Here is a 24,120-nt window from a genome sequence, read left to right on the forward strand (position 1 = left end):
TATTCTGGCAATAACCGTCCTTCAATCAAGACCGCAGATATTACCTCGTTGAAGCATGCTGACTCCCATCGTTTGCATCACGATTCTCGTGCCGTATAATTCAACAATGACGCTGGGCAGAGCAGTTTCGCCAGTGGACGTCGACCTTTGATGCGCAAGAATTTACCGTCTTAAGGATATAGTATTTATTATGATGCAAACGCTATGGACGTATTTTTTGTCGTGTTAATTTCGTCGACGACCATGAACTGGTCGTTTTTCCGGAACATCCGTCGCTTGGCCGAGCTGGACAGTAGTGCCTCGGTGCCTATGCCCTTTCATGCGACTGAACTTGCCTCTGTACGCCGAAACAGTGCAATCATGCGGTTTGCGGCCCCATCTCTTCAAGATCATGCATTCTCCAACATGGTTTGGCACAATTCTGCCGACATAACAAGAACGGAAGAAAATACCCATTGGTGCCTGGTAGAATTTCTTCATGCGCAGTTCTCGCGTCGATCACAAGTTGGAGAGTTTTTTGGGACCGCTGGTCTAGTGGTCGCAACGTTTGCGGCTTGCGATGTATCCGGCTGAGCGTGCGCGACCCATTATGCCGAATGCGCATACGCAAGCATTTCCAGGCGAGTAGGACGCAGCAATAAAGCAAACGTCGGTGGTGGATTGATTACAGTGACCATTATGCGAGGGGATCAAGCGAGGTATTTCGCATTGATTCTTTGCCATGGAGATACAAAGGGCATGCGAGACATTAATAGAAAGTGTTTTTTATTGAAAATTTTGCCATTACATTGGAACAATTTTATCTCATCTTTTTTCATTTGGCTCAGTTGTTTAGATCTACTTGTAAAGACAATATATACATTTCCACAGTGACGTGTGATCAAAGCTGAAGAAGCAAAACCGTTCCTCAGGGACAGCCAATGACTGCGGATTCAGAAATGAACATCGATCTCCGATCGTTGATCGCCAGTTTGAGAACAGCAGTAATCGATGTTAATAATGGATAAAATACTAATTTTCTCCAAGTGACTTTGTGGCGAATCTGTTTTTTGTGTCGAGGAAAGCGAATTCCACACAGTTGCATGGCAAATATCCGAGGCACGAATCTGAGTCTCTTGCACTACTTTTCCTTTCGTGTTTTCAGTATCTTTTGTGTATGGCGTGGCTGATACGCTTGCAAAATATAACACAGAAAAATGGACAAAGTTTACCGCGCTCTTGTACCTGAGTCTGCCCAGCGAATTTGATGTTTTGGGAAGCCATGAGACACCATCCTAATAAGGAAATTAAGGAAAGGGCTATGTGACTGTTCTGTTAAACACCGCTTTTGTCGACTTGCGGGAAATTGAACAATGTGCAAGCGACTTGCAGCACTTCAACCGCCATGGCCGCGTCTCGATCCATTGTATGGTCCCCGCATGCCGATCGCAGCCAATTCCTTGTCAGTGGAGCGGAATTGAAACTGTACGAATGGATTCCTGAAGTAAGCAACTGCATAGTCTCTTTGCCAAAGGAAACAAATATGAACATTTTCTAATCTTTGTTCCAACCGCACCTTTAGAATGAAGGAACGCCTGCCAGGGCCCAGTTTCTCTCCAGCATACCCAATATTACGCTAATGATGGTATGTTTTTTATTCAAAGTGTAACTGACGAGTGCTGATACACAGAGTTGCATAGTGCGTCGACTGGTCTCCCGATCCGTATTGCCAGGACCTCATTGCAGTTGGTTTGACTACCGGCAAGACGCTCCTTGTACGAATGGGCGATTACGCTTTACCTGAATCGAGCTACCCTTACAACGATAATTCGACCGCACTTCGAAATAATGTCAACGTGCCTGCCCGTCCTCAGAAAATGCATAATAGCGGAACGCAGCAGTATCCTGTGCTGGGCGTGAAATTATCGCGTCAATGCAACGTTGTATCGTTCTCAAAATCGCATCCTCATCTACTCGCCACGGGCTTGGAAAAAGTGCGCAACGATCCATGCTTACTTGTGTGGGATATTTCCCAAGCCATCGATAGCTATTGCAACACGCCCTCTGGATCTCAGACACCCACCACGACACATCATAAGAAACCAACGTCCCAGGATGCACCAAGATCATCGCCAATCGGTGTAGGATGGAATATTTATGCAAACGACCAACAGCATCCCATAGCGAGCAGTATCCCCGGTAACGTCTTGTACCTGTGCAACGAAGTAAAGGCATCGGCTGATTCAGTTTTGCAAATAGCCCGACCGAAACATGAGTTTTTGCCAAATAACTTTGTCGCTCAGCAAACCGGCGGGCCGTCGAATGCGCCTCCGTAAGTGAGATCAATATTCGTCATACATAACTTTTTGCCAATTGACTGGTTTGGGATCAGTTACCGAGAGCAGAAACCTTTGTATCAATTTGGATCCTCGGAAGCCATTGCTTCCTGTGCATGGTCTGTTCATGGCGGATCTCCATTGTTGATAGCAGGCATGGCGAACAAGTACCTGCGAGTGTACGATATCCGAGGTAAAAGCTCAATGAATATTTGGACGGATGTCTATGGGATGGGTAATCCTAACAATGAGCAGTGGATTCCGGGGCGAGCCCCTTGCAATTCTCCACCAAGGCCGTCTACGGCATTACCGTGGACCCTTTCAACCCATATCGAGTGGCCTCTTTTGCGGACGAATCGGTGATTCGATTGTGGGATACCCGCAAACCGACAGAATCTATATCCTTTTACATGTTTTGTTCGACTTGTGCGGTTTGTCAATGGGATCATTTCCTCTTTTTTTTGCGAACATGATCTTATCCTTAACCTATGCTTTGTGATTACATCCTCACTTTGAATGCTGACAGCTCGAGTAAAAATAGTATTTCTCGCATCGCGTTTTCACCCACCCGAGCCGGTATCCTTGCTTCCTTGTCCCGCGACGGCTATGATCTCAATCTCTGGGATATCCAGGAAACCATCACTTCCTCACGAATGGTGATGCCGTCGATTTCAGACCAGCGATCCAGTCCAGCCAATAATCCTATTTATGCACACAATTTGCAGGATCGGCCGTCGTCACGTACGGGGCGACTCGAACGAACAGCCTCCTCCACCGGTCTGGCACGCTTAGCCAACATTACCGAAGATGATCTCAGTATACCCGTGCTTTGGAAGAACAGGAAAAGTAAGCTGCCGACAATGGGTATATAAACCACTATTTGTCTAAAGTCAATAATTGTCTAGCACCCATGAGCAGCAAACCTCTTACTTCGTTTGCTTTTATACCCAATTCCATGTCGGATCGCGTTTCCGAGTCGGTCCAACGTTTCTTAACCATGCACAAAGACGGTCAATTTGAAGCGGTGACTCTGCAAGACGCTTGCAAAATATCATGGCAAGCATGCGGCGGCATGGCAATGACGGCCGACAATCACTTGCTGATGTATGATTCAAAAAATGTTGTTCAAGAGGAAACTGCAGGACAGGAATCCTTGGAAGTAGCATTTGACCAAGTTCACTTGGAAGAACAGATGTTAGTATCCTGCAAACCTAGTTATGCATTGATGGCTACTTATGTCAGTCGCATTGAATTGACTATATTGAATTTTTAGTGCTAATTCGACCGATGGGGATCTTGACAAAAGCCAAAAGCCGCGTATGAGCGTGGACCGAATAAGAACCATGTTCAATGGTTCTGTTGCTAAAGAATTGGCCAGTGATATTTCCGTCTTGATGCGCAAGCGTGTCATTGATGGATATTCCATGGATGTAAGTATCCAGAGGAAGGTGGAGTTTGTCTTGCGATAGTTGACCATTTATTTTCCCCCTTTTATCCAGTGTACAAAAAATATAGAAATTGTGAAAAAAGATCGCAAGCTGCGCGAACTCTGGTCTTGGATGGAGCGTAAGTTAGCTGCAAATCATTGGTCTGAATCATTTCTATTGACGATCTTCTACGCAGGGGCTGATGCAATGTCCAAAGGAAGTGCGCAAATCGGAAATATCGACTACAGTTTTCAAGGTGTCTATGGCATTTGGATGGGGCCAGGTAAAGTATGACATCTTGCATGGCGCGAACAATTGGACTGAACCGATACATCTTTATTGCAGTGTCTCAGGGTCGTCGATCATCCCCTGGAAGTACGCCCAAGCTTGGTGGCTCGGGATCGGCAAGACAAAATATGGGACAAAAGGGAACCCAAAAATATATGTCCAAGGATAACCAAAAACCACCGTCGCCCATTGCCGAAGTCGCTGGGAAAGCCGATACCGGTTTAGCAATGGTACAAACCGCCAAAATGGCTCAAAGGCAATTAGCTTTGGCTGCATGCGGCCTGCGATTTAATGCTACGGAGCTGGAGACGCAACTGATTAGGTAGCTCGTTTATTTTGAGAATTGTGACATGTCTCGGCACCGACTCGGAACTGATGGAACGATCGATAGATTGGAATCCAATGGAGAATACGACAAAGCAGCAGGCTGGGCTTTATTCCATGGTCTACCGGAACGTGCTATACAAGCTCTCAGTAGCGTGCGTGGAGACGGTCAAGGGGAAGATGGTAAATTTTTCCGCAACTCGGGCACAATGGCCAATTGACGGATGGCTGACCTGATGTCATTAGATCGACAGCGAAAATGGATGTCTGCTGTGCTGGCTGGATACCAGATCAAAAACAGTCAAGAAAATACGACGTGGCGTCAACTGTGTGAATCACTCAGCAATGATATGGTAGATCATCCGTATTTACGCGCCATTTTTGCTTACATTGCATCGAATGACTGGTACTGCGTTCTCAACGAACCCGAGCTGCCATTGAGAGAACGTATGGCAGTCGCCTTGCGCGTTCTAGATGATGAACAGGTAACGGAGCATTCACCAGTGGACAAAAAGAAACATCTGGACTCAATTGTGTGCGCGTCTCATTATAAACGTTTAGATGACTAGATTTTTGAATGTGACGCTGGACGAGCTCATACAGCAAGGCGATATGGAAGGTGTGGTTGTGACCGGTCTCACCACCCGTGGTGTTGATCTATTTGATCAAGCTTTGAATCGATATGGGGATGTACAAACAGCGAGTATGGTGATGAGTTTTGTGGTGCCACGTCGCTTCAAAGATAAACGTGTCGAAGACTGGGTTGAAGACTATCGATCCTTGTTGGATCGCTGGCAGCTGTGGCATTCTCGTGCAAAATTCGATATTCAGCGCGGAAAGCGTATGAACGCGAGCGAAATTGCTCCACCGCAAGTGTACGTACGTTGCACTCACTGCGCTCAATCGGTCGGTCACAGTCTGTTAATTCAGAATGTTCGCAACCGGGATGGCAAACGAATGAATGTGCAAACAAATATATCGTCAGCTGGAGGACGCATGGCAGGAAAGCAAAAGGTAAACATGATGAGCAGATGATCGACGCTTTATCACTGGAAACTCTAACTCCATCCGGCTACTTATAGTCCACCGTTTGTCCAAGCTGCCGTAAGCCTTTGCCGAGATGTGCTCTGTGCTTACAACATATGGGGACACCGAGCGATTCGTCTCGACAAATGATGGCGAACAACGACATTCATCACAGTAAGTAACAACGATGAACTCATCTTGAAAAATTGTGGAAACTGATCTGGTTACACAGCGGACGCATCCGGATTTGATCTGTGGTTCACATGGTGTCAAACATGTCGTCATGGTGGTCATGCGATGCATATGTCCGAATGGTTTCAAAAGCATTCCATTTGTCCCGTGAGCGATTGTTCCTGTCAATGTCAATTCTAAATTCTTTGCAATTTTGTATCATATCTTAATACATACATCGCTGTGCGATACTAGTCATTCTACGCGTCATTATATCTGAGGTTATGATTATACCAATGTTGGCACGGGCTGTCTGGCCATAAATCGGTTACAGGGTTGTAGCGTTCCTTTAACGTACAGATACAACCATGACTCCATTGCTATGTACTAACACAGCAACCGCACCCGGGAATTCGGCTGATCTTGATAGCGAAACTTTATTAAGAAAAAGCTTTAAAAAAAGGCTATGCTATCGTGTGCAGGACCAATCAAACATACCAAATTGGAAAATCAGGGGAAAAGGGGTCCAACTATGTAATGTCTACATTGCCCTTGGAATTTGTCGGCCAATACAAACTTGCAAGAAAAGAAAATAGAATTCACATGGATGATTCATTTCATTCCCGAAAGATCATTATTTACTGCTCGATAATAAGAATGGAATGGATCATCACACTTTATCTTTTTCCTTCCATTGATGACCATGTGTTCTTTCATAGCCTGCTCGTCGGATGATATTATGATGAGACAATAACACAATGAAACAAAGTACCAAATTTCTTTCGTATACAGTATAACAGGAAACCTATCGGACAAAACTGCCCAAGTTAGGCAAAAATGAAATGATGATAAAAATAGTATCAAGCTCGAAAAGAATGCTGTGAGTGATAAACCCTGATATCCTTGAATTCACCATCAGTACATAATCGTAAGAAAACCTCGGCATCCGGACCATTTACTTTGTCTTTTGCTCCAAACCTTTTCATTGCATGATCCGGACAGTACTGTGTAAGTTGCCTGAGCCATTTTCATATAATTTTATGCAGCAGGTGGCTCAATGTGTATATGTATTTAGGGGCGAGCTTCTGCGCGCTGGCTTATGCTGGCAATGTGACGTACAATGTCATTTCGTTGGATCCATCGGGACATGTAGCGGTTATTGTCGATGATACGATCTATAAGTTGCAACCATCGGCTGTCACTCCGGTACTGTACACTGGCACGGCCCCCGTGGCGCAAAATGGTTACCAGTATGCTCGATTGGATGGCGACGACATCATTGATCAAGAGTCATTTATCAGACAAGTGGCCAACGGTGATACCACCAATGAATTTTATAACCGTACATTCAATGTTCAAGAATTACCACAGTTGCCCAAAATTCTTGATGACGTGCCTATCATTGATCGCATGAAGTCCCGGCTGCACATAGATGGAGTCATCGCAACGTTTCATTTTTCGGCTGATCAAAGTGAGATTGAGCGCATGCATAATGACACGCTAAAAAACGTCAAAGTGATCACGGACCTAACATACATCCGGTAAGTGCTCGTGCGCTTGGGACTTACTGAACGAACGACGGATAGGAGACCCTAAAAAAAATTTCTTTCCATCGGAATGCAGGAACGACGACATTGAAACTATTCCCGGAGTGGAACTTTATCTGTCCGGACGAAGCTCCCGGTGGTTTTCCAAAGTATCGTACAATGTGAAAATTCCCAAAGGGTATTCCCTGTTCGGCTATCGTCGACTGAAACTGCGATCGCTTGCCACCGACCCGTCGTATATTCGCGAACAACTCGGCTACGATGTATTGCGTTCCGTGGGTTTGCCTGCAACCCAATTTTCATTCGCTAGGTAAAGATATCTGCAAATCGATATGTTTTCCAAGAACTAACCATGGATTCATTAGGGTTGGTATCAATGGCCAACCGCTTGGACTCTTTGGATTGATCGAAGCTTACAAGAACCCTTGGTTAAAGAATGAATTCGCAGATGGCAAAAAGTATACACCCGGTATCCTTTATCAAGGAGGCAGCCCGTCGTTGGAAGGCATGCTGTACTCACCACCGGCGGATCTCGCGTTCCACGGGTACAATGCGTCGGACTACGTCAACTTTAGGATATCAGAAGGCCCGAAGAAAAGTAAAGGAGAGCCGGATTTTACACCTTTGATCGAACTGGCCGAGTTCATTGATGACGCGCCGACCGAAGGCTCCGATGCTGCGGCTGTTTGGGACGAAGAGTTGGATACGGAAATCGTCATTCGAAAGTAAGTCTTTGCTTTCCATGATCTGTGTACTTGCTGCTGTACTCATGTGATTCGTTTGAAATTTAGTATGGTGATAGAAATTCTGCTAGGGTTTGCTGATGGATACATCGTCAGCAGTAACAACTATTTTCTGTACGATAATCCAGACGATGATCGGTTTGTTTACTTGCCTTCTGATCTGGACATGACAATGGGTTCAACCTTTTTGGACTTTGCTCCCATGTTGAGCGGCAACTATGAAGACTATCCTGGGTTCCTCGAACGGCCCCTGCTGAAACTGCTGTGGGTGCCTGAGTTCAGACACCAATTCGAGAAATTGCTTCTGAAAGTATGTGAAGAATTGTTAAATCCTGAGGTTCTCAATAGTCGCATCGATGCTCTTATTGATTTGGTGAGAGAAGACGTGGAATGGGACAAAACACTACCGCGTTTAAACGACCGCTTTGATTGGAAATACATCTTTGACATTGTATCGAAGCATCCCAATATGGCTCCCGCCTACGACAACGGCACTAATCATCAATTCATTACACGCGTCTTTTCCGAATCTGTATCGCTGGACGAAGCTGTCAATGGTCCCACCACTCATGAATCTCTTATGAGCATCAAAGAATGGTTCGCCATGAAGATTGACGCCACTGTTACCTTTCTCAAAACTTACTCTTACGATCTGTAATCATTCGCATCTATTCATCATTCATTCATTATGTCATTATCAATTTTTTTATCTATTTCTCATTTTCAAATAACAAACCTATAACTCATTTTTCGTTCCAAAAATACTGCATTCCGTCCAAAAAAAAAAGAAGCAGAACATGGGGCACACAGGAAGGTATACTATCAACTGGTCGATACTGCACCTTGGGATAGCACTTCATTGGTGCTGCAAATAGCTGTGCCCAAAATATAAACGATCATATGTTCAGTTCTTTCATATGATTTAGCATAATACGACTGCGGAATATGTCTTGGCAATAGCCATTTGTGGAGCCTACGCAACTCACTGACACAGTTCAGGGGTGCAGAGTCACTATGCGATGATTCGTAGAGACTAAAAAATAAACTCCAAAAGTTGGACAACGGTACGGGAGGTCCAGGGAGAGTCAAGGATGGTCTCTTTCCAATGCAAAAGATGGGCGGATATGGAAATTCAAGGTTGCACGATGTCAAACGTCCTTGAACCCAGGAACGCCTGGTTGTTGCCTGCTGATGGATCCTCATGAATACGAGTTTCAGGTCATTGGCCATCAGGGAAAGTTATGCAGCAAGTGTTTGTATATTTCTCGTACACATAAGTACTATTTTGCGGATAGGATGAGAAATTGGAAAGCGTCGGATGGCGAGAAACATGAAACACGATGATCCTCATGATCGTCTGTCAAGCGGCATATTTTTTGCAGTGGCGGATTTCTAATCATGGCGGAATCTCATGTGAGGGCTAGAGTCCCCCCAACTTTTTCTTTGCTTCATGCTCGATGAGATGTTGCCTAAAAGTAGCCAATCCGCTCGTCTCCTTCTTACAAGGGGATCTTTTACTTGGTTTTTCTGCTTCTTTGCTTCTTTCTATTTTTTTCATTCTTCTTCTCTTCCCTTCATTTCCACCTTGCGAAGAGCATGTCAAGATGCATGTCCAACCAACCTCACCATCACTGAAACAGCGATTCCTGCGCTATCTTTGCAAGACCGCGCTCCCAGGCGTGCAAGGTCGCAAACCGAGACCTACCACACTACCAGCTTACCCGAGTGCCAAGAGCCAAGTGTTCTACCGCATCGATGAAGGATTTCATCAGATCACCAAACCCAAGTCAATGATTCTGCCGCTTCACAGCGAATGTAAAATAGGTATGGATATACGCCAAACCAAAAAAGAAAGAAAGAAACAAAGAAAAGGGGAAAGGGATACCTGGGAAGAAGAAGAAAGAAGGGGAAGGGGGGGAAAAGTGGATCGCGAGGGATACAACTGGAGTGAATCCCTTCCTTTGAAATACAGCAAGTAGAGAAGAAAAGCCCAAAAGTAAGGTTTATCTAACACTTATTAGATTTTCTAACCAGGTTACCGGTGGAATTGGCATACATTATTCTTTGCTTTTGTGATGCGCAGACCCTTCTTACTCTACGCACACTTTCACGGCATTATTATCGATTGAGCGAGAATAACGAGTTGTGGCGCAAATTGTATCACAGTCAGACATGGTCGGTGCCTCGCGGATTGCCACCCTCCGTTAATTATCACTCCCTATTCAAAAGACGAAGTACACTTCAGAAACGCTGGAGAAAAGGACAATGCATCACACGCACCATGGTCGGTCATGCAGATAGTATTTATTGCCTCCAATTTGACACTCAGAAAATCGTCACTGGCAGCCGTGATCGGACCATTAAGTTTTGGGATGTCGAAACAGGACAATGCTTGCATACATTAACCGGTCATCGGGCTAGTGTTCTGTGTCTCCAATATGACGACGACATCCTTGTTAGCGGTTCGTCCGATCGCACCATCATCGTATGGGATATGCACACCCACGAAATTATCCACACTATGCACGGTCATGCATCTGGCGTTCTCGATGTCGGGTTTGACGACAAACATATCGCCAGTTGTTCAAAAGATGCGACTATTCGGCTGTGGGCACGAGACGATGGTCGACTGTTACGAACGTTGGAAGGGCATCGTGGCCCAGTGAATGCGATACAACTGAAAGGAAATCGACTGGTCTCGGCATCTGGCGATGCCGTCATCAAAATGTGGGACGTCGAAACGGGCGAATGTCTTCGCGATTTCATAGGTCACACCCATGGTTTGGCATGCATTCGATACGATGGCAAGCGTATTGTGAGCGGCAGCAACGATCATAAAGTTAAAGTGTGGGATGCAGGTAACCTCCGAATCAACAAAAGATTCCTTTATTATTTTCACTCACAAGTTGTATTCTTCCTTTTGTAATTGCACGGTAGATACAGGGGAATGCATTCTCGTCTGTGAAGGTAGGCAGGACCTATGCGTTGAGTCCCTTTGAACGGGCATTTAATGCAATGTTTGGTTTTACAACTAAATCAGGTCATACGGGATTAGTACGAGCTCTGCACTTTGACGACAAAAAGATTGTTAGCGGAAGTTACGATCAAAGCATTCGCGTGTGGGATATTGAAACCGGCGCATGTTTACTCAACTATCAATCATGTCATTCCAGCTGGGTGTTTGATGTCTCATTTGACGAGACAAAAATCATCAGGTAAAACAAAATTAGCCCGCTGCTTCACCTCCTCTTTTTTCTCATTGTCTTTACTCTCTATTGCTAGTGCGAGCCAAGACCGAAAAATCATCATCATGAACTTTGCATATAACATTGACTCTACACATATCATTTGAGTTATTATAATCTCCCCCCCCCAAAAAAAAACAAAAAAAAATAGATACCAAGCATACACAAAATATACAATAATGTCGTTGAATATTTAGCACGAACTTTTGCTGCATTGACCGCACAAGTAGGACAAAACACAAAAGTGATGTAACAACACGATCCTACATGGTGACAAAATTACAAAGGTCTAAATAACGGAGTTGATGGATTAGTGACTGGATGGTTTTTATTTGCCAAGGAAAAAGAGGCTGTACAGGTGTCCTTTAGATATGGATAAAAAGTATTATGGACAATTGGCAATGTATTTTTCCAGCTTGTAGATGATGGGCAGTGAACCCTATTGCATGCGTGATCGTTTTATTGTGATTTCGGTATCACCGTGATGAGATCGCTTTTTAGAAACGTCGGCTTCAGCGGCAGCGGCTTCTTTCTCCATGGCTCTTAACCATTGACCTTCCGTCAAACCGTCATCGTAGCGCACCGTTTCTTTAGCTCGTTGGCCACGACCCAGGAATGCGTCATCAACGTATGAACTGTCGACTATAGGATGATCATGGCGATAAACTTCGGGCAACTCCCAATCTTGGATCAATCGATCCGATTTCTTAGAATGATGATCGCCCTGACGTCGTCGCCACTCCTCAGCATCCATGCGTTGTCTTTCCGCATCGATCGCGGTGAAAATGGCGTACTCTTGATCCGAGCGTTTCAACATCAGATTCAGTTCCTCATCATCCAATTCTTCATTCTCTTCATTTTTATCGTCTTGTTCATCCGATTTATCCTCGAGCAAAGATCTCAGGAACCGTTCTCGATCTTCTTCCGTACTTCGATTATCGAATTTACCGGCCTGAATCACTTTACCGTCAATGTCAAGCTTATACTGTGCTCTTGCAAGAATTTTTTCCTCGATAGAGTTTTCGGTAATGAGTCGGAAAATACGGACTTCTTTTGTCTGACCGATACGATGCGCACGATCTTGGGCCTGTAAATCTTGATGAGGATTCCTACATTACATAACTGTCAGTACCTGAATTCAAACTCCAGTTTTTTCTGCTCAAGCTTACCAATCCGAATCAAAAATAATGACGGTGTCTGCAGTCTGAAGGTTCAGGCCTAGACCGCCAGCACGCGTACTTAAAAGGAAGACGAAATGAGGCGAATCGGGAGCATTAAATTCTTTCAAGAGACGGGATCGATCATCAGATTTTGTCGAACCATCGAGACGAAGATGACGGTGGCCTCGATAGAGACAAAAGTCTTCCATGATATCCATGATTTGTGTCATTTGGAAAAATATAAGTACCTAAGAGGTATACATAATGAGCGAAAATGACTTTTTTTTTCAGTCGTTTTCAGTCGTTTTCAATCGTATACATACGCGATGTCCGGTGGCTTTCAGTTTTGGTAGTAAGCGATCCAGTAACTCAAATTTGCCCGAAGTACGATACAGCAATTCGTTGCTTAATTGGAAAGGATTGATGGTACGTTCCACTTCTTCAAATACAAATGGATGGTTGCAGATTTTACGAAGTTGCATAATGGTGTTATTCAGACCCTTGATGCTGGTACGGCTGCAGAAGCGCATTAGCCTACATTGGATACTGGATAAAACACAAAGCTTTTTGTCTCAACTTACCCAGACTTTCCGTTACCGCCGGTGAATAGCACACCGTGCTTTTTCATTTGTGAATAGAGTCGTGCTTGCAAAGCCGACAGCTTGCATTTTACAACACGCTCAATCTTGTCGGGAAGCTCAGCTTCCACATCCTTTTTGAGACGTCGCAGCAGGAAAGGTCGAAGAACCTAGCCCACAATAACCCGGATCAGTCATCAAATTTTCAAGGGATCCGATCTCAACTATTAACAATACCTTGTGCAGACGCTTGATGATAAGTAACTGTTCTTCTTCATTCAATTCCACTTTGTCTTGGACACCTTGAGTGGAGAAAGGGGTATTGAACCAATCTTCAAAGCTCTTTACACTGTTGAAAATCTTTGGAAGGATGAAATTCAAGAGAGCCCATAGTTCTGGTAAATTATTCTAAAGATATCCAAAACTTTCAGTTTCTTGTATATCCACAGTAATCTTTTTGGCTTTGAACAGGAGTTTACCTGAAGAGGGGTGCCTGTCAAGATGAGTCGATATCGGGAAGAGTAGTATTGACGGAGAACAGTGGTGAGCCTGGAGTTGGTGTTTTTGATTCGATGACCTTCATCAATAATCATATGCATCCATTTGATTTTGGACAAGGCCGGCCTATCCTTGATGATATAGTCAAACGTAGTCAATAGCACTTGAAAGTCGCGATGGCGGATTTGCCGTTTCTGAATATCCTTGCGCACATCCGGTGGCCCTTTGTATACAATTTTGGTGACTGAGGGAGCCCACTTTTCGAATTCCAGTGCCCAATTGGTCAACGTCCTGAAGATAAAATCCTGATGAGCAATCGTCCTTGTATGTGATTAGACTCTTATCACTTACGATAATGGAACAATGATGAGGAAAGGTCCATTTTGCTGCTTTCTCTCAATTAAATATGTGATTAAACTGATGGTCTGAATTGTTTTGCCAAGACCCATTTCGTCGGCCAAAATGCCGTTCAATCGATTGTTATACAATGAAACCATCCATTGCAATCCCTTGACCTAACGAAGAGAGAAAAACTAGGAGTCAATAGTTAAGCTTAAAAGGCCACCAACACGTGTTTTTACCTGATAGTCTTTGAGTTTGCCACCGACGAGAATCGTAGGTTGCGATACAGATTCTTGAACGCGATGAGCCATGCGAAAGTAATCCATCTTGTTCCCAGATTGATCCTACAAAGTTCCGGTGTATGGATAAATTTACACTGATCATAAAAAAAACAATAAAGCCAAGCCAAGAAAGACCAAGGCGCAGTGGTTGGACTTACAATCACCATGCTTTCTTCATCAGCTTCTTCAGGTAAAAAGCTGTCATCGTCTTTTTGATGGATGGGATCATTTTGTTGGTCGACGACGGCACGCGTTAATGATTCTAGATAGGATCCAGTCTGTCGTAACAACAGTGTCAAACGTGTGTCTTTGGCTTCATCGATCAGTTTCATGTAAGCTTCTTCGTCATCATTGCGCAAAGCACGGATACGTTCTTTGGAACGTCGATCTGAACGTTTTTGTTCTTCACGATCAATATGCGAATGGAACTGTAAGACTGCTTTGCCCAATTTTCCCGCTTTGCCTTGATGCGCTTTGTGCCACAGCACAAGCTCGCGGCCTTGATTGCAGATGGTCTGTAAATATTCCAAGTGACGCTGTTTCTCGCGTTTCTCACGATCAAGACGTTGTTGCCTCTCAAGTTTCTCTGTCATCTTGGCCTCTTTGAGCGTTTGTTTCATCATCTTTCTGTATTGAGCTCGATCCACCGACGTGGCTAACCGGTTGGCTTCTTCCATGCCCTTGACAATTTCTTCACGTAGCTAAGGTACAGCGCATAAGTATGTCAGTGGTACATGAAAATCGAAAAAAAAAGAATCAGAAGTTTTTTTACCTTGAACTGTTTCTCACGCAAATGCAGACTTTTCAATTGAATAATGTTTTCCAGCTGGAAAGAAGTCGCGTTTCGCACCGTTTGTTCGTAATAATCATTCAACAACTGCCTCAAAGGACGATTCTGATTTTCGTTCAAGATAATGTTTTCCAGGGTCAAAAGTTTTTGCTGAACGCGTTCATTAATACGTTTTTCTCGTTCGCCTAGAATGGTATGTGGATCAAGACCGGCGGGCGCTGTATCAGGGAGTAACAATCGTTGCTGACGTGAAGCGTGAGCGTGGGACCGCTGTTGTGCCGATAAGAGATCGACGGGAGTTAAGACGGCGACGGACCGATTCTCTTTGAGTTTCATCAACACTTTGTGATCTTCGGCTTGACGATAGATTGCCTCGACGAGTTTCTCTGCTAAGGATTTTGTTTCTTCAGGCACTGGTTCTTCTGGTTTTTCAGCGGTAGATACAGGTGATGAAGCGGTGGCGGGAGTCGATGGTGATGCATTGGATTGATTCGATTGATTGGATAGATTTTTGGAAAGCAGATTATAAGCTAGCATCTGATATTGAAGCGTGTTTAATGCGGATGGACTTGCTGGCGCCGGAGAAATCGGTATGGAAGAAGAAGGGGATGGCGCAGCATACGTAGGTGGAGGTGAGGCTGTGGCATTCGTATTGGCATTGGCTGTGGCTATAGATCCAAGGTATGAGATGAACCATTTCCAAAAAAAAAAAAAAAAAAAAAAAAAAAAAAATGCATAGAGTGGGAGAAAAAAGAGGATAAAGGTTGTACCTGCGGATGGGGAATTTAAGCGTGCTATTTGTTGCTGTTGAAGAAGATGTTGTTGCAAGAGCTGGAGTTGCAACTGTTGCTGTTGAGCAGTCTGTGCAGAAGATTCGTGATCTGGTTGGCTAGCATTGGGAGGTTGTTGCTGCATGAGTTGTTGTTGCAGTAATAAAGTCTGTTGCTGTTGCTGTTGACGGTGCTGCTGTTGAAGCACTCTGAGCAATGTCATAATTTGAGAGAATTCATTTTGACCGTCTTCCTTCTCTCCTGCTGCCTGTAATTGTTTCGCTCTCTATTGCAAAGCGGACATTAGGAATTAAGTGCTGGAAATTGGTTCAACCAGTTGGCTCTGGAAAAGAAAGAAAGAAGGAGTTCTTACTTGTAGTACAATATTGAGTCTTTCTTGTGTAAGGGCTTGAAGACTGGGATCAGGCGATGGCAAAGGAGACGAAGGAGTAGGTGCGGAATTCATGACTAGCCAAAGGTTGACGTGCTATTTTGCGATAAAGTAGGCAGGGTCAAGCGTGGCATTGAAATACACAGTAAAGACAATTCAAACAGTTAGCAATGCCAATTTAACAAAGGGAGCCGCTTCTAGAAAACCCCAAAAAACTCAAATATCTGCCCATACCGCTGCTGCCCGAAAAAAAAAAATAGGGTAGGTAAAGTTTCCTCGTCACCCGCACGAGCCGGTTCAAACCATTTTTCCTCCACTCGTTGGAGAAAAAAAATTTCTGTTGACTTGGTACACGTCATCACCCTCCTCTAAATTTAGAACTCCGTATGTAGTTTCGACATGATTTCGACATTTGTCTCCATGGTATGCAATTGGAGTCGCAGTTTCGTGAGTCTCCATGAATCTGAGTAACCGTCTCGTGGTTGGAAAACTAACATAGCAATATACTGATATATTTTGAGCTACGTGGCCTACATTGAGTGATACCCAATTCAAATATTTCTTCGAAAAATCAGGCTCCTTGTTCGTATCTGTTTTCGATTATTCTTGCAATAATGCTTTAATTATTGTAATACTAAGCTAAATGAATATCCATATTTTTCACAAATCAGCTTTAGAGATGTAGATATTAGCGATGATAAGATGGATATGCACATTTTATGAATGATTACAGTAAATACTGCTGCTAAACGATTATTTTAGGACAAACATTCGGTAAAGAAAAAATAAAGAGCCAATGCAAATGGTATAATCAAACTATAATAGATAGCGGTAATCTCTACCAGCACTTCCCACGCGACCACCAGCATCAATGATTTTGTTCAATCCCTTTAAGCGCATTTTGAGGACAAATGCACAAATAGCGGCCAGGAGCATAGCGCCACCGTTCACCATGTTGGACCCAACATACCGCGGCGCATCCGAAGTCCAGCCAGAGTAAAGGGCAAATGTACATATAAGCGCACCAAAGTTGGCTATCGAAGACACGATACCGGTGGCAGAAGCAATGGCGATGGAATCCTCTTTAGAGTTAGCGGTCCAGGCCATACTCTGCGTAAATCATTGGTTACATCCCACCCTTTTAAGTGCTTTGCCACTTTTGTTCTTCACTTACCAAGGGAACGGTTGGATAAGTGCCGCCAGCGACAATCATCAGTCCAAAATAGCGTGCACCGACTGGGCCGGCAAAACTGAGAATGGCAAAGCCGGTAAAGGAGGTCAGACAGGCACCAATGATGAACCAGCCGCGATCGCGGTAATGATCACTGCAGCGGGTCACGATATACACCATCACGCCACCGAAAACGTACGGTGGAATACTCATTAAGCTGACTTGGATCGAAGTATAAGTACCGATCTCTTGCACGATTTTCGGGATAAAGTAACCCAAAGAGGTGGCTGCCATGACGGGTGTAAAATATAACACGCAAAACATCCACACTTTGTAGTCCTTAAACTGCATAAGGATCTCCCTCCACTTGTCCTTGGTATTCAAATTCGGTTCTTCCACTGTCACCGTCGCCAATCGTTCTTTGATCAGTAATCGTTCTTCCTCGGTCAAGAAACCCTTGGACGTTTCGGGCTTGGACGGCAGCACCCACAACGTCGCCACACCGAAAATCAGCGAAATAATCCCAGAAATCAAAAAGAGCCACTGCCATCCATATAACCCGCCACGGGTATCAATCAGCTGAATTGCTGCAGAAATAAGACCACCAAATGCGCCTGATTCATGGCCGACGATTGATCAACGATACGTTACACTATTCCACACGCTTTTGTTCATGACGTACCTGACGCTGGACCTGCCAGATATGTCACGCCAATACGTGAAGAGATCTCTTCGGGACGGTACCATAAAGTGGTATAGTACGCTACAGAAAAGGGGACAAGTGATTAAGCGGCCATCCAGCATTTTCTATGGCCAATGACGGATCAACTTACTGATACCGGGCCAAAACCCTGCTTCAAACATGCCCTAAAATTCGCCAATGAAGAGTTTAGCTAGACGGGTTGGTTATTTTACCAAAATGAGACCCTTACCAAGAGAAAACGCAACAGATAGAAATGCCATGCATGTGATATGGCTGCCATGCAACCTGTAACGATACTCCAGGTAATCATGATTCTGGCAATCCAATATGCTGGATTCATGTGGGCCATAATTACGTTGGATGGAACTTCAAAAACCTTTATCCACCAATCAAACGTTCAATGGCCTGGTCGTGTTTTAATTTGTTTCTCTCTCCCTTATCTTTTGTAAAACCTACGATGTATGCCACGTAAAACAAGCCAAGCCCGACATTGTTTTCACGGTCGGAAAGTCCCGCTGTCGCTGCTAGATTATGACCTTGTTGTCTGTTCATTGTCATGGCAAACCCGACATTGGCACGATCTTCCACACTCAAAAAGTATAATATGAAGATCCAAGGTACGATCCGCCAATCGAGCTTATGCAGTAGCTTCTTCTCTAGTGCTTGCTGTTGTTCGACATCGTCTTTTGATTTAATGCTTCCATTGGTGAATGGACTATTGCGTTGGCGTATTTCCGTCGATCGCGAACCGCGTGATATGGAAGATGTCATGAAAAATCCACCAAACAAAAAGTCCAAATTTGGGGATTAGGGATTTGGGAAATTCACACAGTTTTCACAGTTCCACAAGTTTCACGGCACTTCATTGAGCCTATATTTTCGTAAGCGGGGATGGAAATCAACGTCATGACCCAATCACAAGTGCTATTCCCAATGACTACAAGCAAAAAAGATCTATGTTTTTGATTCCCAGTTCATATTTTCTCGATTAGGGTCTTCTTCGTCCTTTTCACCATGGTAACAACAGCGATTCCGGCACAGAACAACCTCAACACCGAAAGCATTCCGAGATTTGCAAAGGCCAAGGAAACCTTTTTGGGTTTTGTTATTGGGGGTCTGGCCGCCTGTGGTGCAGTAACATTTACCAATCCCTGGGAGGTAAGGAACAATAACGGCAAACTTTAAAAATAAATCGTCTTCTCTTTCTCCCTCCTTGACACTCATAAAAATGTCTCGCATGTATCCATTGTTCTTCTCAGGTCGTGAAAACCCGGTTGCAACTTCAGGGCGAGTTGGTGAGAGCTGGTGCTCTGGCCGAATCGAGCCGACCCTATCACAACAGTTTCCAAGGTCTTAAAGTAGTATTTCAACACGAAGGTCTCCGAGGCATTCAGCGTGGTTTAGGTGTAGCATATATATACCAGGTTTGCTTGAACGGTAGTCGACTCGGTCTTTACGAACCGGTGCGATCCGGCATTGTCAATGGCTTGGGACTGAAATCGGATCATACCTTGCTGGCGGCCGGTGTGTTCTCGGGAGCCGTGGCGGGAATGTTTGGTGCATTGCTTGGTTCACCTCTCTTCTTGATTAAAACAAGACGTCAGTCTTATTCTCCCGTTTTCCGACAAATCGGTCATCAGCATGCCATGGGATCCTCATTCAGTGCGCTTCGCGAAATTTACAGAACCGAAGGCATCAAGGGTCTGTACCGTGGTGCCGATGCTGCCATGGCCCGTGCCGGTGTAGGATCTGCAGTTCAAATGCCCACTTACATGATCGGCAAAGAAATTCTTATCGATAAATTCGGTTGCCCTGATACCGTCAGCACTCATTTCGGTACTTCCATGGTCACGGGTTTCCTCGTCTGCATAGCCATGAACCCATTCGATGTGGTGTCTACCCGCATGTATAATCAAGGTGTTGATCCGGCTACCGGTCGTGGTTTGCTTTACAAGAGCCCAGTTGATTGCTTTGTCAAGATGATCCAAACCGAAGGTGTACGTGGTTTGTATAAGGGCTTTGGTGCTCACTTCCTTCGAATTGGGTAAGTTTTTAAAACGCACGAATAATTTGTTGGTTGGCATAATGTTTGCTAACTCCGACTTCTCCACAGTCCCCACACGACGCTCATGTTCGTTTTCATGGAACAACTCAAGAGCCTTTACGGAAAGTACTTGAAGTAGATATAAGCAACAATTATTTATTGGGATTCTCTCCATTGTACACTACACCATACGCACACACGCACGCACACACAACAACAACAACAACACACGCAGCTACACCCACTTTCTGTGTATATGATCAAAAAAACGAAGAAATACCGTTCGGCAGATTTGTCGGAGCTTGCAATCCCCGACGAACCTGAAGTTTCCCCATAGAATTCATAGATATGAATAAATAAATAAAATTGATAAAAAAAAAATTAAACACGCATACCCGTTGATTATCCATTTTTCGTGCCAGGACTGTACTCAAAATATCTGCTCGAGTATCATAACAACGGGATGACTAATCTCTTAGAGCCATTGACAGGTTACCGAAAAAGGCAAGGCAATTTCGTGGTGCAGGCGGTGAATTGCGCCATTTCTGTTGGCTGTGAATGGGCGGTTGTAGTTGATGGCGTGCTGCCAATGAAAATAAAGATCGTTGGTCGTATATGGGTTAATATGCGAACAAAAGCATCCAAAGATCTATATCAAGATATCTGAACTTTTTGCTATCGCATCTATTTCATTTTTTTTTTTCTTTTTTCTCTTCATCTTCTTGTTTTACTTCTTTCTTTTAGTTGTAAACTTATACTTATAATGTTCGCTTCCACGGCATTGATTGCTGCGCTTGTGAAGCACCAGTTTGGTTCCGGCAAACCCAAGAACGATGAAGTGACTCGTGAAGTGATCGAAAAAGTCGCCAGTGAGCTCAAGGCCGCACTTCAGGAAGATGCTGCTTCCACCACCGGCAGTCAAACCACCATTGTCGACGAAGATAACAGTGTTCAACTCCAATCCCGTATCAAGAATGTCATTGAAAGATTATTCCATGCTTCCGGCGATGACACTCTTCTTACCAATGCCAATCAAGCTATTAACTACATTGCTTATGCTCTTTCCGATCTCTTGTTTGTGTATCCTGGTTCCACCGCCGGTTACCTGGGCCAGGAACTCTCCGTTTGGTCTCAAGTGATTCGCAACAGTCAAGATCAATTGGTAAAAATTGTTGAAATGCAAACTCGTGCAGGCGCTTTGCAAGCCGTCCAGGGTGCATTGGCCGAGAATCCATCCAAGTCAGCCACGGTTTTAACGTCGTCCGAAGCCTTATTATCCATGATTCCCAACATCCATGTCCTCGCACTTACCCGTCAACCGGTGGTGTTCCATGTTGCGGCTCAAACCGTCGATCAAGATTTGGTGGCTCAGCCTCATGTGGATGGTATTCTTGCCGCTCGCAACTCTGGTGCTTTACTTTTGGCTTCCAAGACTGTCCAAGAAGCTCATGACATGGCGATTGCTGCTCACTTGTTGGCCAAGGCTACCAGTCTACCTGTCATCCACTACTTTGATGGCGCTTCGGCGGCCAAGCAAATTGAAAAAGTCAAGTTGGTTTCCTTCTCCGCTTTAGCACAATGGCAAACCCGTACCTCGGTCCAGTCCACCACTTACGCTGAAGCTTACCACACCGCCAAGCAAATACTCCAACAACTTGGCTATCAGCCCTTTGAATACATCGGTGCCGCCAATGCTGAAACCGTGTTTATCACCTTAGGTGCCGGCATCGCTTCTGTTTCCCAGGCAGTGGCTCGTTCCGCTCAATACCAAAAGACGAGCGTCGGTCTTCTTAGTGTGCGTTTGTATCGTCCTTGGTCTGAAACCGATGTCATTGCCAGCTTGCCCACCACTGTGCGCCGAGTCGTTGTGCTTGAGGAAGGCGATGGTTTGTTTGCTTTCAACGGTCCTCTTTTCCTCGATATTGCTGCGGCTATCCGATTTGGTTCTTTGGCTCGTCAAACCCGTCCCCGTCTTATCACCGCTCAAGCCAGTACATTCAACCACCTCCACGCAGGTCATATCCCTGTCATTGTCCAAGAAGCTGAACACGAAACCTTTATCGATTTGTTGGCCCCCGCATTCACTGCTCCCATTTCCGACGAAACCCTCACCGCTCAAACATCCGAGGCCGGTCTCAATGCCATCTTCTGGGACGTCGAACAAGATCATTCCGCGGACGCTGCTTTCCACATCACTCACTTGGTTCACCAACAACAACCTTCCAAGAATATTACATCTCAGGTATCCCGTGATGCCTACCGTTTGGGTGGCGCCGTCGTGAATACCCGCGTCAGCGAAACTGGAATGCAGAACAAGGCTCAATACATTGGTGTGCACAACGTGGCTCTTACCAAAGAATACGATATCCTGGCGTCGGCTCAGAAGAAGGCCACGGTGCTTCTTCACGGTCCCTGGAAACATGGTGACGAAATCGAAGCTCACCTAACCAACGAATTCAAGCTGGCATTGACCCAACTCGACATCAAGCTTTACACTTTGGATGCCGCCCGCATCGCCGAAGAATTAGGTCTCCATCGCAAATCGACCCATCTGGTATGGGAAGCCGCTTTCTTGCACTTGGTCCAACCCGAATCTACTTCCGCCGACCGTCTCGCCGCACTGTACAACGAACTCGAGGTGGTGAACGAACAAGAAAAACGCGAATTGCAGACGGTGTTGAAGGAGGTCGTTGAAGCTGTCAAGACTGCTTTGACCCACGTTGAACTGTTGCCTCCTTGGACGATCCTTGAAATCAACGATGAAGTTTTGCCCAGCACTCCTATTGACCGCTGTGCGGCCGCCGATACGGATGATCAAGATGATGACTCCTCGACAGTTGTGGATGGCGCCGACGGTGAAGAACGATCCGAAGTCGGTAAATGGCACCAGGCCGCTTTCCATGTGATGTTTGGCGAAGCTTACGAGAAGGAAACGGCGATTCGTCCAGACTTGCACGAAGCTACCTACCTTGTAAAACTGACCGAGAACAAGCGCTTGACCCCCGCAAGTTACGATCGCAACGTGTTCCATCTCGAATTCGATACCAGCGGCAGTGGTCTCAAGTACTCTATTGGTGATGCTCTGGGTGTGCACGGCCACAACGACCAACAGGAAGTGAGAGAGTTCTTGCAATGGTATGGTCTCAAGGAAAACGATGTGGTGTTGACCCGTAACGGAGAATCCGGCCGAAAGGAAGCTCGTACCGTCCTCCAGTTGTTCACCCAGACTTTGGATGTGTTTGGTCGTCCCAACAAGAAGTTCTACGAAGGCCTTGCTCAGTACGCTACGGATCCCAAGGAACGCGAGCAGCTGTTGTTCTTGGTGTCATCGGAAGGCAAGGAAGAATACAAGAAGCGTGTGGATGAGACGATTACCTTTGAAGATTTGCTTCGCGAATTCACGTCGGCCAAACCTCCGTTGGAAGCTTTGGTACACATGATTACGCCCATCAAGCCTCGTCACTACTCGATTGCTTCCTCGCAAAAAATGCATCCCAACTCAGTACATCTCCTTGTGGTCGCTGTGGACTGGCAGACATCGACGGGCAAGAAACGCTATGGTCAATGTACCCGCTATTTGGCCGACCTTCCCATCAATTCCGATGTGACCGTCTCCATCAAGCCTTCGGTGATGAAGCTGCCTCCTTTGGATACGCAACCTGTGATCATGGCTGGCCTCGGCACAGGTATGGCGCCTTTCCGTGCTTTCATTCAAGAACGTGCTGTTGCCAAGGCCGCCGGTAAGGAAATTGGCCCTGTGGTTCTTTACTTTGGTTCCCGTAATCGTCGCAACGAGTACCTGTATGGCGAAGAACTGGAAGCTTACCATGCCGCGGGTATTCTTTCTCACATGGGTTTGGCGTTCTCGCGTGACCAGAAAGAAAAGGTGTACATTCAACACAAGATGATGGAAGATGCCGAAATGCTACACGATTATCTTATCAATAAGAATGGTCACTTTTACCTGTGCGGTCCTACCTGGCCTGTGCCTGATGTCAAGGATGCTGTGGTCTACGGTCTCAAGAACTTTGGTGGTATTGATGAAAAGACGTCCAACGATCTGATTGAAGAATGGAAAGAAAAGGAGAAGTATATTCTCGAAGTTTATTAGATACATTTCATTTTTTTAGCATACAATAGTAAAATCAACAAATAAAAAAAAAGTTTCATTTTGCTCTACAGAATTAACCTCGATGTCTTTCCTCTGCATTAGTTTATGCTGTCTTTACTTTTCATTTTTTTTTACAAGTTGGGATTTTATGTCAGAATATTTTTTGTGGAGTTTTCAAAGGCAATCTTTTTTTAT

The 24,120-nt window shown here is 45.0% G+C and overlaps 8 protein-coding genes across 8 annotated transcripts; 6 read left to right on the forward strand and 2 right to left on the reverse strand.

Annotated features, from left to right (window-relative positions):
* The first annotated feature begins 1,301 nt into the window (after positions 1–1,301).
* On the forward strand, positions 1,302–5,820 carry BYT42DRAFT_578520 (uncharacterized protein). Its single transcript, XM_051569290.1, has 17 exons — positions 1,302–1,483; positions 1,562–1,624; positions 1,680–2,178; positions 2,239–2,311; positions 2,372–2,508; positions 2,571–2,713; positions 2,819–3,161; positions 3,221–3,509; positions 3,589–3,745; positions 3,815–3,881; positions 3,939–4,025; positions 4,088–4,352; positions 4,422–4,537; positions 4,601–4,839; positions 4,916–5,368; positions 5,437–5,554; positions 5,613–5,820. Exons 1-17 carry the CDS (start codon positions 1,385–1,387, stop codon positions 5,750–5,752), a joined length of 3,288 nt encoding a protein of 1,095 aa, XP_051421037.1. The 5' UTR covers positions 1,302–1,384; the 3' UTR covers positions 5,753–5,820.
* A 406-nt stretch (positions 5,821–6,226) lies between these two features.
* Positions 6,227–8,570, forward strand: BYT42DRAFT_519049 (coth protein-domain-containing protein). The gene is made up of 5 exons (XM_051565254.1): positions 6,227–6,559; positions 6,627–7,092; positions 7,175–7,408; positions 7,464–7,823; positions 7,890–8,570. Exons 1-5 carry the CDS (start codon positions 6,541–6,543, stop codon positions 8,497–8,499), a joined length of 1,689 nt encoding a protein of 562 aa, XP_051421038.1. The 5' UTR covers positions 6,227–6,540; the 3' UTR covers positions 8,500–8,570.
* A 355-nt stretch (positions 8,571–8,925) lies between these two features.
* On the forward strand, positions 8,926–9,882 carry BYT42DRAFT_578524 (uncharacterized protein). The gene has a single exon (XM_051569291.1). The coding sequence runs from the start codon at positions 9,299–9,301 to the stop codon at positions 9,818–9,820; it is 522 nt and encodes a 173-aa protein (XP_051421039.1). The 5' UTR covers positions 8,926–9,298; the 3' UTR covers positions 9,821–9,882.
* Positions 9,883–10,122: 240 nt separating this feature from the next.
* On the forward strand, positions 10,123–11,193 carry BYT42DRAFT_594791 (WD40-repeat-containing domain protein; the record flags this gene model as incomplete). The annotated part of the gene is made up of 4 exons (XM_051570797.1): positions 10,123–10,699; positions 10,779–10,808; positions 10,882–11,056; positions 11,124–11,193. 4 exons carry the CDS (start codon positions 10,123–10,125, stop codon positions 11,191–11,193), a joined length of 852 nt encoding a protein of 283 aa, XP_051421040.1.
* Positions 11,194–11,358: 165 nt separating this feature from the next.
* On the reverse strand, positions 11,359–15,071 carry BYT42DRAFT_621493 (SNF2 family N-terminal domain-containing protein; the record flags this gene model as incomplete). The annotated part of the gene is made up of 10 exons (XM_051572368.1): positions 11,359–12,195; positions 12,256–12,494; positions 12,570–12,762; positions 12,828–12,994; positions 13,062–13,232; positions 13,304–13,613; positions 13,674–13,837; positions 13,904–14,008; positions 14,110–14,646; positions 14,718–15,071. The coding sequence occupies 10 exons, from the start codon at positions 15,069–15,071 to the stop codon at positions 11,526–11,528; spliced, it is 2,910 nt and encodes a 969-aa protein (XP_051421041.1). The 3' UTR covers positions 11,359–11,525.
* A 1,641-nt stretch (positions 15,072–16,712) lies between these two features.
* On the reverse strand, positions 16,713–18,328 carry BYT42DRAFT_500306 (major facilitator superfamily domain-containing protein; the record flags this gene model as incomplete). The annotated part of the gene is made up of 6 exons (XM_051564696.1): positions 16,713–17,006; positions 17,071–17,681; positions 17,750–17,830; positions 17,907–17,934; positions 18,000–18,146; positions 18,227–18,328. The coding sequence occupies 6 exons, from the start codon at positions 18,326–18,328 to the stop codon at positions 16,713–16,715; spliced, it is 1,263 nt and encodes a 420-aa protein (XP_051421042.1).
* Positions 18,329–18,784: 456 nt separating this feature from the next.
* Positions 18,785–20,214, forward strand: BYT42DRAFT_536476 (mitochondrial carrier domain-containing protein; the record flags this gene model as incomplete). Its single annotated transcript, XM_051565488.1, has 3 exons — positions 18,785–18,928; positions 19,030–19,814; positions 19,884–20,214. 3 exons carry the CDS (start codon positions 18,785–18,787, stop codon positions 19,951–19,953), a joined length of 999 nt encoding a protein of 332 aa, XP_051421043.1. The 3' UTR covers positions 19,954–20,214.
* Positions 20,215–20,446: 232 nt separating this feature from the next.
* Positions 20,447–23,998, forward strand: BYT42DRAFT_578533 (uncharacterized protein). The gene has a single exon (XM_051569292.1). The coding sequence runs from the start codon at positions 20,578–20,580 to the stop codon at positions 23,923–23,925; it is 3,348 nt and encodes a 1,115-aa protein (XP_051421044.1). The 5' UTR covers positions 20,447–20,577; the 3' UTR covers positions 23,926–23,998.
* Positions 23,999–24,120: the final 122 nt, after the last annotated feature.

Source organism: Radiomyces spectabilis (genome assembly GCF_025331425.1).
Source record: "Radiomyces spectabilis strain NRRL 2753 chromosome Unknown BYT42scaffold_10, whole genome shotgun sequence".
Taxonomy (NCBI): Eukaryota; Fungi; Mucoromycota; class Mucoromycetes; order Mucorales; family Radiomycetaceae; genus Radiomyces; species Radiomyces spectabilis.

Excerpts from the sequence above, each read along its gene's own strand:
- BYT42DRAFT_578533 (XM_051569292.1), top strand. The coding sequence starts at position 20,578 with ATGTTCGCTTCCACGGCATTGATTGCTGCGCTTGTGAAGCACCAGTTT.
- BYT42DRAFT_578520 (XM_051569290.1), top strand. The coding sequence starts at position 1,385 with ATGGCCGCGTCTCGATCCATTGTATGGTCCCCGCATGCCGATCGCAGC. Across the intron at positions 2,714-2,818 it reads CCCGCAAACCGACAGAATCT|ATCCTCACTTTGAATGCTGA; the intron begins ATATCCTTTTAC and ends CTTTGTGATTAC. Across the intron at positions 5,369-5,436 it reads GCATGGCAGGAAAGCAAAAG|TCCACCGTTTGTCCAAGCTG; the intron begins GTAAACATGATG and ends GGCTACTTATAG.
- BYT42DRAFT_578524 (XM_051569291.1), top strand. The coding sequence starts at position 9,299 with ATGAGATGTTGCCTAAAAGTAGCCAATCCGCTCGTCTCCTTCTTACAA.
- BYT42DRAFT_519049 (XM_051565254.1), top strand. Across the intron at positions 7,093-7,174 it reads ACGGACCTAACATACATCCG|GAACGACGACATTGAAACTA; the intron begins GTAAGTGCTCGT and ends ATCGGAATGCAG. Across the intron at positions 7,824-7,889 it reads ACGGAAATCGTCATTCGAAA|TATGGTGATAGAAATTCTGC; the intron begins GTAAGTCTTTGC and ends TTTGAAATTTAG.